The 12845-nt window shown below is 48.8% G+C and overlaps 1 protein-coding gene across 1 annotated transcript; it reads left to right on the forward strand.

Moving 5' to 3' along the window:
• Nucleotides 1–1940: 1940 nt before the first annotated feature.
• Nucleotides 1941–12460, forward strand: CLDN1 (claudin 1). The gene is made up of 4 exons (XM_072344357.1): nt 1941–2274; nt 9935–10099; nt 10239–10323; nt 10451–12460. Exons 1-4 carry the CDS (start codon nt 2052–2054, stop codon nt 10611–10613), a joined length of 636 nt encoding a protein of 211 aa, XP_072200458.1. The 5' UTR covers nt 1941–2051; the 3' UTR covers nt 10614–12460.
• The last annotated feature ends 385 nt before the right edge of the window (nt 12461–12845 follow it).

The following is a 12845-nucleotide window of genomic DNA, read 5'->3' on the forward strand; positions in this document are numbered from 1 at the left end:
GCAGCTTTGGCACAAACTGGTCCAAAGTTGCCATCAAGAGACACTAAGCCCAGGTTTTCCCATGTATGGGGTGAGTGTGGACTGCATCAATTCCCATCACTGACTCCCATCAAGGAGCCAGCAGCATGGTCAGTGCCCCATGACAGTTGGACTAAATGATCTTAAAGGTCTTTTCCAACCTTAATGATTCTGTGATCCTATGATTCTATGACTGTGACAGTGTGTGCTTCATGCACACTGCAATACATCTCCTCAAGCTCACACCTGATGTCCCTCCTATTGCATCCAGAAGGTTGCCACCCAGGAATCCTCCCCCTGTTCTCCTAGAAGTTACAATGGAGGGTCTGAGACCTTCCCACACAGCACCGCTCTGTTTCCTCTCCTGGCCACTTGGAGCCTGTAGGTAAATGTTCTAAACCCTCTGAAAGCATTTCTGGAACTTGCACCCCTGCCCAGAGCTGTTCAGCAAGGAGTTGCTTGCTGTGCTTGGGAGGTGTGGGATGGTCAGGATAGGGTGAGTCGGTTCAGTGCTCTGAAGCACCCAGGAACTCTGCGCACTCCATTGCAGGTGGACATTATCAGACTGATAGCACTACCCAGACATCGATGTCTAGACACTCCTAGCCCTGCTCTCCCCGGGTGAGTGTGGGTTTCTACTGTGTCTCTTCATCAGGGACTGCTTCTCCCAGGGATCAGCTGAAGGGCAGCACCACCCTGTTCTCTCTGCTCCCTGTAAGAGCCTTTGATGAATGCGCAGCGTGATGCATCTACTTTATTATCTCTGCATTGCCAAAGAAAACTTTTCTGCCTTCCTCTTCTTTCCTCCCAAACCTATAAAACTGGACTCCACGAAGACCCAGAAAAACACCATTCCTTCAGCTGCAGATTCACAGCTACCTAATTGCTTTGCTAGTGAAAAACGCCACGACTGTGGATAGGTTTGCTGCCGAGCGAGGAGGATAGATTTCATCACACCGGTGAGCTGGGCAGCTGCGAGAGCTCGGAGCGAAGCAGCACAGCTTTATCCCTGCCCTCTGTGTCGGGTTGCAGTTGCTGTTATCCCCTTTGCCCCCCCTACCCCCTCCCCTCCCCCGGCGTTGCGCAGTACCGGTCAGGTAATCACGAGCTTGCTTGTTTGTCTGTGTGCAACCTCAGGAAGCAGCTCCAGCAAAATCCCCTCAGTCATCAGAACGCACTAAAACCACTGTGTCAAAACAATACAGCCCCATCCCCACCTCCAGCAGAGCCTTTATCGGTAGTTATCACCTATTTATCCCAGAGCTGGAATTATGGCAGGCCTGAGCCGACCGTCGGGCAGCACCACCCAGCCCCACCATGCTTCCCCCCCCCTTCCCTCCCGGCCCTGGGAGTGACACAGTGTTCCCTCATTGAGACCGGAACCGTCAATACCCAAACGTTCATGCAGGAGAAACTATAGTCAATAGACAAATACACGCTTGAGAAAGAAGACACTCCTTCCTGGTCTGTAATCCACTTGCTCAATAAACCTTTTAAAATCACTGCGCTCATTGAAGCGTTCAGAGAGGTGCATTTCTCATTTAAGAAAGAAGGAGGTACAGCGCATGGTCCTTCTTGAAATGGTGGAATCGAAACTTTGGTTGAGCGTCCCGGCAGCATTTGAAAGCTCTTTAAAATCAGAAAGAAAATCATATTTTCTATTTCTTCTCTACTGTTCTCTACCGTGTGCCCGGTGGGAGATGCCCTGTGCCCTCGCCCCGACGCGGTGGTGCTGGGGGAGCTTAGGGAAGATGTTTCACGCGGATGCAGGCAGTGTTACCCCCACAAGTCCCACCCGATGGGCACAGGCGGGACACCCCCAGAGGTGCGAAGTATCACCCGCCGGGTGGGAGCAGCACGGAAACCCCCGCTGGGCGGGGCGGGGGGAGCGGCCGCTAGGAGGCGCACTTTGAGCGGCTTTAAAAGTTACGCGGAGCGCTGCGCGGGTGCCAGTGCGCTGTACGGTGCTGGTTGTCCTTGCGCGTTTTTCATCGCAGCCGACCTCCGCAGGTGCGGAGCAGCCCCGCGCAGCCATGGCCAGCGGGGGCTTGCAGCTCCTGGGCTTCGTACTGGCTTTCCTCGGCTGGATGGGCATCATCATCAGCACCGCCATGCCCCAGTGGAAGATGGCATCGTACGCGGGGGACAACATCGTGACGGCCCAGGCACTCTACGAGGGGCTGTGGATGTCGTGCGCCATGCAGAGCACGGGGCAGATCCAGTGCAAGGTGTACGACTCGCTGCTCAAGCTGGAGAGTAAGTCGGGGTGGTTCTGGGGGGCGGCGGCTGGGGCATATGGGAGCTGAGGGTGCCCGTCCCATCGGGTCTTTCCCACCGTACGCTGGTCGGCTTTGTTGGAGCTCAGGCTGAAGGGTTGGGAGCGGGTGTGTCGGTGTCGTCGAGCTCTCTCTGCATCGCTGATGGGGTGTTGAAGATGTAATGAGTTGGGGCTGCTGCCCTATGGATTGTTAGGGTTCAATCTTGTTGAAGCTGTTCCGCCTTACTACTGGTTCCTTGCGAGGTTACAGTGTAGGGCTCAGGGTGACCCGTCCTGCTGGGTCCCCCTTGCCTCGTTGTTCGTCCCGTCGGGGCTTAGGTGTATGTCCTCAGCGCGGCAGGATCCGGCAGGGGGTAGGGACCCCCAGACACGCAGACAGGTGCGTGTCCCTAGAGCAGCGCTCGGGGACGGAATATCGGGTCCCTCTCGTGCGTCCGGAGACGCGCCATGACCTCGAGAGAACTTGAAGCGGTAGGAATGGGCAGGGACTGCTTTTGTTGGGCTATGCCTCAGTAGCAAAGTTAGAGAAAACACTGCAGAAATTGGCTTTTCAGGCACTGTTCCTTTTGTGTTTGACTGTTCTGTTCTTGTTGTTGCACTTAGACGGAATAACTTTGGAAAATGTTACCTGGGAAAATCACCGCACCTCCTGCGGGGTTTTTAGGCAGAGGGCTGGCAGGTGAGCTGGCTTCCAGCCTAGTCAGCGCTACTTGCGGCTTCTAGGCAAAGCAGTCCGCTCAGGTAATGCCAGATCCTTTGTCCCATCTTTAGCTGGCAGCTCAGGAACACAGCCCACCCCTTTCGATAGTGGTTGTTAGTTGGTGGTTATTACCTTGAGCTGTCCCTGTCTCGGCTGTTTGTGGAGGACTGAGTATTGAGGCAGTTGGTTGGACTTGGCTTTATGCTAACATCTAAGGGGGCTTTAAAAAATAATCCTTTCCCTCCAGCTCTTCCCCCCATCTCATAATGAGCCGGGATCAGTGAGCTCGGTTTGTCCTTGGAACATCTTCATCCTTCTCCCTCCCTAATTAATAAAACACTTAACTACCACCTTGGTCGCCTTCTCTTTCCCAAAGAAACAAACATGTCGTTTCATATAACATCACAGAGAGCCCATTAGGAGTGCCCCTAAGTTCGCGTACTACCCTCCCCCCGTGCCATGCTGTAATGCTGCCAACCCTGGGCCCCACCTTCACTGCTACCAACAGTTCCCTCAGCTCTGTGGGCCCCACGGGTGCAAATTACGCCCTTCGGGAATGCGGTGCAGCTATTCAGCCCCATTGAGGTGCAGGTTAATCAGGGCTGGGCTAAGCACTCGATGCAGACTGGGTGCAGTGATAACTCAGATGTAAGTTCAGCTTGAAGCCTTTTATCTCGCTTCGCGGGGAGGGGGGCGAAGATGCCGGTGGGGCTGAACAGTCTCCGGCTGCCCCCTGAATCGGTTGCGAAAGGTAAAACTTGCCTGGGGGCTTTGGCTGTAGCCCATTTTGCTGTAAATGAGACTGCCTGCAGAACCAGACCCGAGCCCTGCCTGCCTCCTGCAAACCTGCCCTGCTCAGCACTGAACGCTCAATAGCGGCTCCCTTCACCTTTGTTCTGCGGACAATAGAGGCTCTTCCGAGGCTTCGGGGGAGAGTTGAGGTGCCAGAGGCTGAGCCTGAGTCGTTAACAGCCCTTTATCCCCTTACGGAGCTCCTGGCCCTACAGGGACCTGAAGATTCCCAGAAGGATAAGAAATATGGGAATATCGGGCCATGCTCTCTTGCTTGGGGAGGTCAACAGAGGCTTTAAATGCCCTTTCCTTTTGGCACCCCAGCTTTCTCAGGTTGTGCCCGTCTCACTTGAAAGGACATTGTGCCTTCTTCTGCTTTCCTGCCTGTTCTCCCCTCGAGGTCTTTAGGCAGTTACCTGTTAAGCTGTTTTGGCTGGAGATGTGATTGCCAGCTCTTACCCGATGTGGCAACCTCACCCTGGGACAGGTGCAGCTGTGCAGCAGAGCTCTTTTCCTGTGTTCACTTATGTGGTGGTACAGCAATGTGGGCTGCAGAATTTCTCCTGGCTCTGCTTTCCTGCCAGGGCATCGTGCCCTGAACCAGGTGTCTCAGCCTCGTGCGCTGATGGGAGAGGCTCTGATCCTGCAATTACTTTGCCCACATAGAAAGGATTGACTCTCATCACCTGCCATAATTCCTTCTTGTGGGAGTGGTGAGAAGTTTTGCTAGCAAGCTTGTGGCTACTTGGGAGCTCTTCCCATTGCTCTATGTATACCCATGCTTGCTTGGGTTGGGTGTCATATGGGGTTGGCTGAAGCTTGCCAGGTTCTGTTAGTCAACTGAGAGGCCTTCAGCTTCCCATGTGGCTATGCTACTGAAGTACACCATGCTGGCACTCCTCCCACACTGCATTCAGCTGAGGGCTTATGTCAGGCTGGGACATGCTCCCATTCAGGCAATAGAGAAAGGCTGCATTTTGCTGGCTGAGGTGAAAAGCGTGGCCACATGCAGACATAGAGGCAGAAAAAGCCACCCTTGCAACCAGGCTTTGTTGCACATTGTTCTTGTAGCCCTCCAGCATCGTCCATAGAGCTAGCTCAGCTTTGGGCTCCTCCAGGTTTCAGGGGAATGGGAGCAGGCAGGAGGCCGAGGGATGCCTGGGCTTTGGCTCTGGAACCTGTCAGACCCAACCAACTGATCTCATACTCACAGCAGAGGTCTTCTGGGTTGTGCTTAGGCTGTTCCAGCTGGAGGTACACCATCAACCAAGTGGTGAGTTGCTTGGAGATGTTCCGTGCTTAAGACAAGTTGAGACTCATCTGCAACTTCATCACTAAACCTAGTACATCTGCAATGAGCCTTTGTGCTGCAGCCTGGAAAATAAACAAGGGTTTGGATGCCCTCTGGGTCAAACAGCACGATGGCAACGTGAAATCTTCCCTCCCACATTACCACCCGAGCTGAGCATGTTCCAGGAGCTGGGGAAGGGGAAAATGATGGTGGGGGGAGGAGAAAGGTTCATCCCCAGGTTGCTGCAGCTCTTGCTGGTGGGGAGGGGAGCTGGCAGACTGGTCTTCCAGTTAGCAGGAGGGACAAGGATGTCCTAATCCTTTGTCACCACTTTTCATCTGGAGTAAGCAGGTAGAACCTGCGAGTGTGTGCTTTCATGTGGGTTAAGGGTTAATTTGCTCCCGTGTTTCTCAATCCATGTTCCTGCCTCATGAAAAATCGTGATGGAGCGATAAAGTAGCCTCATTTGTGCTGTGCTTTGACAAGGTAGAAGGTTACTTGGAATGCCACCGAGGCTGTTCTTGTTCGGTGCTGTGTTGTGTCTATAGAGGGGATGGGAGTCTGTTGCAACACAGTGGCTTTATTGCTCCACAAGCAGCTTCTGCTAAGCAGCTTTAGTAGTTAGTGTTAGTCTGCTACTAAATCTGTGGGTATGGGAATTTCCAGGTTTGTGGGAAAACAGGCTGTCTGGGTCTCCTGACCAAGGATCGGGAAATGGTGGGGCTGGGGTGCTTTGAGTCAGCTTTCCCTGCTGTTTGAGTGACAGAACCTTGAACCTTATTTGCTTTGGGGTAGGCAGAGTACAAGGCCACCGTTGCTTGTTCTTTCCCAGTATTCCCATTCAGAACGAAGCCTGGCCCTGTTTGAGTCTGCATCCTGCCCGGGTTCCTCTGTGTGGTCTTTCAGACTTGTGATTTGGAGGAGACCAGGTGGGGGAACATCTCATGGTGATGATGGGCATGCTGGGTTTTCAGTGGATTTGAAAGCCTTCAAGCCATCAGTGAGCTTCTTGGGTCTACCAGCATGGCTACAGCCTAACTGGTCTTTGCTGGCTGCCTCTAAAGCTCTCACTGCTTGCTCAGATCTTCACCCCACTGCCTGCCTCTGGGGGCTGGTGCCTTTATGCTGGTGAGGCAGAGCTGCAGGACTTCAACCCAGCTCCTTTGGTGAGATACATTCTGTTTCAATGAAACCCCATTAGGAAGGCCCTGAATGCTGCTGGCTTGTTTTTGAGGTGGATGGTATAACGTGCTGCTTGCAGTACAGGGCTGTGTGTAAGTCTTCAGGAACTCCTCTTGTAGAGATTAGAAGAGCTGTACGGTATTGCTTCACCTGTTCTGCCATCACTTTAAACTGGATAACATTGGGAAGGGAAGAAGTCCATACAAAGTATGCAAACAAGGCACTCAATGAGCATCCTGTCAGAAAGCAATTTGCACACAGAGCCGTAGCAACAGTTTTGCATTACAAAAAAAAAAATAATCAGATTTCTCTTTCCCAATAGCTTTGTAGCATAGATGATATAAACAGAGTAAATAAGGAAGTGTGGTGACTGGAAAACAACCCCGATTCAGTCTGGTGAAGTCCTCTTTTGTAACCAGGAGATTAGCAGCAATTATTTGTGATGGTAGCAAGAACGAGAAAATGTGAGTTAGGCATCAGATAAAACTGTATCAAAGTAGTTTGTCCAAACACTATTGTAAGTCAAAGCTGTTGAACAGCACATAAATAACGTTGGTTTCAGTGTGTGGGTGGAACAAGTAAGAGCTGCATGGCATCTTAGCATGGCCTGTGGGATTTGTATTTAACATTTCTCAGTTGCTTTAAGACTCTTGACAGTACTTACTGCTTTCTTGCCATGGGTATTTTCAGGCCAGGTCTCGGCTGCTAACCAGCAATGAAAAGGGTTGGCTTTTGAGTTAACAGTAGTTCATACTGATGAAACATGACCATCTTACAGATGTTGTTAGTGTCTGGTGAGCCTGGACTGGGGCTGCTCTGTCACAAGGGCTCCTGGTCTGTGGTGTGGGAGTGCTGGGTGCTGCAGCACTCTGAGGCATCTCGATCACAGGGAAATTCCTGCTTCTCTCCACTATATAATACAGCTGGAGTTAAGTTGCTGTAGAGTGCTGCTCTTAACCTGTCCTGTTCAGCAGCTTAAGACAGTGTTGCTTAATTATCATTTTTAAAGCACCTGGAAAGGCCCACGCGAACAGCAGAGCTAATACTAAACTAGTGCTCTCATCCCCTGGATGTGCAGCTTTCATTAACTCAGTTGCAAGTGAGTACATAATAACTAATTGCTTGCTTTATCATTAACCACAGCGATGTACTGCACACGCTGCAGAACTGGTGGGAAGGTAAAAGTGCTGCAAGTGTCAGCCTAGAATCACTGTTTCGTTCTTTGGTTCCCCAAGTTTCCTAAATGCATTCTCTCCCTGGGTGGATAAAGCAGGGGGGGAGTGTGCTGAGGGTGAGGAGCACCTGGACTGCTGCTGAAAGCAGGCAGCCCCCTAGAAGAACTCTTGCAGTCTGTTTCCTTACCTTGAAGAACATGCGGATTTCTTCTCTTGTGTTCAGCTACTTTTGCAAAGCTGGCATGGCATGCACCCAGGTAACATTCCATAGGGTTTTTTTAGCTTCACAAAAACTGTGCAAGTTTGAAAGAGTTGGATTTGGGGTTGATCTTTCTTTTTTCTCAGTAAGACCAAGTCCAGCTTACTGCAGACTTGTGGGAATGATTTAATGTTGCTGTGGAAGTGTCCTTTCCCATGGTCAAGTATGAATGAATGTCTCCATCCAGCTCCTCAACTGAGCTGCAGCTGTTGTGTAAGGTTTTGCCCTGAAAGTATGGCAGCTGAATTGGTTTTCCACTTGGTAACCTATAAACAAAAGACTATTTAATGGCATAATAGTAAGCAAGAAGCTACTTTTAATTGTATATTCTCTTTGATTGGAGAGCAGTTTCTTCAAGCATGTTTTTAGATACCGTTGTTGTGATTTTTATGCTGAAGTGATAAATGGTTTGCAAATGGGCTTCTGCAATCAAAGCAGCAGATGGGTTTTGCCTCGTGCCTGGGCGGTGCAGAGGTGTATCACCTCCCCCTTTGGAGGAGGTGAGATGTCACTTTGCCAGGCTGATGGTGGGATGTTTCCTAAGAAAGCTGTTTCTTAGGAAAGTGTGTCACTTCCTATTGCTCTGTGTATTACCTCACTGTATTGTTTTTAACAGGTTTTATAATCTACTCTGAGAACAGTAAGGTTGCATCGTGTGTTTGGGGGCTGGTCAGTATCTGTTTTAAACTAGAACTAGAGGTCAACCTCTTGTTGGTGTGGGTCAGAAGAATTTTCCTGCAAAGCACAGTGAATAAAGCAGCACCAGGGGTTAAGTGTGTGGTTCTGCAGCCCTCTTGGACTGCACTCTCCTAGCTGTGCAAACTACTTCGGGTAGTTGAACTCGGAGACCTTTGTTGTGTACCAGCTGTGATGGATGCATGGTAGCAGTGCTGTGGGGTTGTGCTGTGCTGACTGATGGGTTTGCAGGTGTTCTGTTATACCAAGTAGGCTTAAATCATGCCCTCCAAGTGCTCACAGACCTACAGAATGCATTGGTGTGGGCTGCACACCTGGGAATGGATTATAGTGTTAAAAGAGTACATGTCACATATTGCTGCTAATTAACCTATGTCAGGGACAGCTCTGCCTTATTCACAGCGTGCTCCTGGGAGCTTGCTCCTGTGATTACACAGCCCTGTTTGCTCCCAGGTTTGTATATGAAATGACATGCTGTTCAAACAAGCCCAGTTTGCCAGGCAGTAAAGACTCTGGCTAATTTTACTGTTGCTTGCTCTTCATTGTTCAGTCACCTGAAAGTCATTAGTAATGACTTAATTTCTAAAATTGGTTTTCTTTCATTATTTGTAAAATCAGAGTTCTGTATCAAATACAGGTATGGTTAGTGTGCCATCAAGTGAGTTAATATAAAGCCAAATCCTAGGTAAGGAAATAAATCTGTCTGCTGAGAGCCCAGGCCAGGATGATCCTTGCCAGTGGGAGGCATCACCCTCTACTCCAACTCCTCAAAACCAAAGGGGGTTCCTAAGACCTTCTGTATTGATTCTTAAATACTTAAAGCCAAAAAGTTGTTCACTTTTCCGGGGAAAATCCTCTTTGTGTGGCAGTGGTGATTTTATTTTAATCTTCTGTGGGACTCTCTTCCATTTAGAGTCTAAATCAGCATGGAGGTATTTGTACAAAAGACAGGTTTTGGAGGTGTTGAGCAATAAAGGGCCCCCTGCTGCCTGCTGTAGCACTATTCATATGTATGGTACTATTCATATTAAAACACGGATAAACGCTTTGTCAGGGGAGGGCCCAAATCTGAATACTTCTTTTGATAAACAGATATGTCCTTCCCATTGAGATTCAAATGATCAGGGAACAAAAGATGTCTGAGGGTAATTCCCAGGTCATTTCCTGCATACCCTGTTAAACCCGTGCATGTTAGAGGAGACTGAGAGTCCTTTGATTTTCATGCATAACAGTCCTGGAGCTTAAAACTAGTATTTCTCTTCTTTGTTGTGTCCACAACTTTGTTATATACCACAACGAAGTGAATTATAGAATCAGTAGGCTTGGAGAAGACCATTAAGATTATCAGTTCATCCCCCCCATTGTCACCATACTACTAAATCATGGCACTCATGATTGCCTCTACCCTTTTCTTGAAAACCTCCAGGGATGATGACTCTACCAGCTCCATGACGATACTGAACCTTAGGAAATCTGAGTTTCTGTGCTGTTGTTTTGTATCTTCAGTTATCTTTGTGGTAACACAAGCCCTGATGTCTTGCAGGCAGTCTGCAGGCCACACGAGCCTTGATGGTGGCCTCCATACTCCTGGGCCTGGTTGGTGTTTTTGTTGCTGTGACTGGCATGAAATGCATGAAATGCATGGAGGATGACCCGGTGAGGAAGATGAGGATGGCAGTCTTTGGTGGGGTGATCTTCATCATTGCAGGTCAGTAACGTTACAGTTATTTAATAACAGATTGTTGTTACTCCAAGTGCTAATTCTGCTGCATACTTCTATTGTGACTTTTTTGTTGACTGTTTTGTTCTTAATAGTAAGCATGGCATTGTGTTCCTTCCACGTGCAGGTCTGGCAGCGCTGGTGGCCACGTCATGGTATGGCAACAGAGTGGCTCGGGCCTTCTATGACCCTTTCACTCCTGTTAACACCAGGTACTAACCCATTTGATATAACATTATAGTACAGCATGGCAAATGTTCATTGGGTATAGTTTTGGGTGGTGGTGGTACAGAACGCAGAAGGGAATAACAGCTCTTGCTCTTCCTTGTTTCTCCCCAGATTCGAATTTGGATCAGCCCTCTTCATTGGCTGGGCAGCTTCTTCTCTGGCTTTGCTGGGGGGGATCTTCCTCTGCTGCTCCTGCCCTCGGAGTGAAACCTCCTACCCACCCAGCCGAGGCTACCCCAAAAATTCCCCCTCCACAGGGAAGGATTACGTATAATGAAATGACGAAGAGGAGCCACCAGCAGTGGTAGTAAAAGCATTTGGAGAGGACACTACAATGCCGCTGTCCTGAGCTGAGTTCAGACTCTAGGTTTTGCCTTCCTCTTCTCCCAGAAATGTGTATATTTTTATAATCCTCTTTGCTACTGGACGTAACTTCTCCTTTCTCTCCCAGCCCGTGGAGGAAGGCTAGCCTAAGCTTGTAGGTATTGCCACTGGAAAGATTGAAACCTCCAAGCTTGGGTTATGTTTAGTATTTGGGAGTAAAAGGGAAAATGATACTGTTTTTAGATGGATGTTGGTGCTTTTTTTTTTTTTTTAATTTTTTTTATTAAAAAATAGATGGTAATAATTCAGTCCCCATATCCCATTAAGTTAGAGCCCAGCGTGGTGTGTGTAGAAATCAAAGAAACACTATATACGAAAAGAAGACCAATAGCTTAAGGGGAAACATAATCTGGGGGAAGTGACTTTACAGGTAGGAATGTTTGAAGAGATCTTAACTGTTTTTATACTGTTACTGGTGTCATCTTCAGCACCTTCCTTTCTGTGCAAAGGGTCAGATAAAATTAAATTGCTGTGACTTAAACTAAAATCTGTAACTATATGCATGTGCTGTTGGCCAACAGAAGATGTAGTGTAAGACAGCCTGGCTTAACTGTGTCATCTTTTCACAAGACCTGTTAAGATGATTGTGTATTGGCCAAGGGCTGTAACACTACAGCTACAACTGCTAGCAAACTCCTAAGCAGCTGCAGGTCTCCCTGGTGCCAGGGAAGAGGTAGACAGAAACAATCCCCTGTTCTCACTGTTGTCTCTGGGGCTGTTGTGTTGTTCCTTAGACACTGTTGCTGGTGGTTATTTCTTGATATTCTTAGCCTGACTGAGCTCAAAGCTATATCCCCTTGTCTGTTACAGGTCACCTTTTAACAAGTGGTGCCCTCTTTCCTTGAGTCATTCCTGTTTGGGCTTAGTTATAAGTTACTGATCTGTTTGCCTTATGTGGCTAAAAAATGTTAAACCAAACAATGCACTGCCACTCCCTGATGTTTCCCCATGGATACCTCTTGTACTGTCATTTGACCCTATCTTTACTCTTGCAAATACTTTCAGTCATGATATGAAGGCAAATTCCAAGGGAACTGACCCAGACATTATAGCATTTTCTTTCAATCTAAGCTCACCAAAGAGAGAAGAAACCCAGCGTTCTAAAGATAAAGCCATCACTGCATATTAAGTCCTATATGAAAATGCAGCTCATGGGTTTCCCTGAAACCATTTTGCCAACAGTGTCTGACCAAGGCTGGTGAGGCTGGCTGGAGATTAGTCTGGTGTTCCTAAGAGGGTGATACCAGCTTCCCAAGGCACCGCTTTGATTTAACTAAGGATGGAAGTTGGTTGCTTCCAACCAGGCTTTATAACGGTGAATGTGTTCAGAGGCATCAGGTATCTGGGTTTCTTTTGTAGACAGGGAGAGCTGTGTACAGCCACAGCCTTAGTGCTTTGTATAAGCCTTGTAACTCTGTTTGACCTGACTCTGCAACATAAATCAAAGCTACTAAAGAAACCAACCAAAGCATTTGGCTTCAGGCTTGATCTGCTGTTGGCCTGTACTTGAGCTGGGTCACATGGCTCCTACTTCTCCATGGGGAGTTGCCCTGTGTGCAGTGGGACCTTGCAAGGTCTTGTACCTTGTCTTAAGGGGTGGCAGTTCAGGTCACGCTAAAGAGCTGCTGAGGTCTGTGCTTTTATATTTGCATTAACCCTACACCAGGGAGCAGATGCTTGTATTGGGAACTTGTATAAAGTGTTTAAACAATTTCAATAAATGGATTTTTGTAAGGAACGGCAATCTGCATTGTTTGATTTTTCTTGTATTTTAAACAGTGCTTGGACCAGAGTGCTTGGAAGACAGGAGTGGCACTTGTGTTTTTGGGAGCCTGCCTGCAGAGATGGAGCACATAGGTGGGGACAGGTCTTCTGCAATGAGTCAGGCAGTTGTGGCCTCTGGCACAAACTCACCCAATAATCTGCCACAATTGCAGCCTAGGAACCAGAAGGTCTGCTCCTCGGCAAGGCAGGCTGCACCCTGGGTGGAGCAGGAAGGGGCAGGGAGAAGGCAGATAGCTCCCTGCAGGGGAGTGGGAGCTGCAGGAATGGGGAAGGGACAGGGTGTGGAGCAGCGGTGCTCCCATGAGGGATGTTCTGTGTTTCAGCAGTGTGTTTTCTG

This window comes from Excalfactoria chinensis, chromosome 9 (assembly GCF_039878825.1).
Source record: "Excalfactoria chinensis isolate bCotChi1 chromosome 9, bCotChi1.hap2, whole genome shotgun sequence".
In the NCBI taxonomy this organism is placed as follows: Eukaryota; Metazoa; Chordata; class Aves; order Galliformes; family Phasianidae; genus Excalfactoria; species Excalfactoria chinensis.

Bases quoted from the DNA above. Each gene is read 5' to 3' on its own strand.
- CLDN1 (XM_072344357.1), top strand. From the start codon at position 2,052: ATGGCCAGCGGGGGCTTGCAGCTCCTGGGCTTCGTACTGGCTTTCCTC. The intron at 2,275-9,934 runs GTAAGTCGGGGT...GATGTCTTGCAG, and splicing joins CTCGCTGCTCAAGCTGGAGA to GCAGTCTGCAGGCCACACGA. The intron at 10,324-10,450 runs GTACTAACCCAT...GTTTCTCCCCAG, and splicing joins TTCACTCCTGTTAACACCAG to ATTCGAATTTGGATCAGCCC.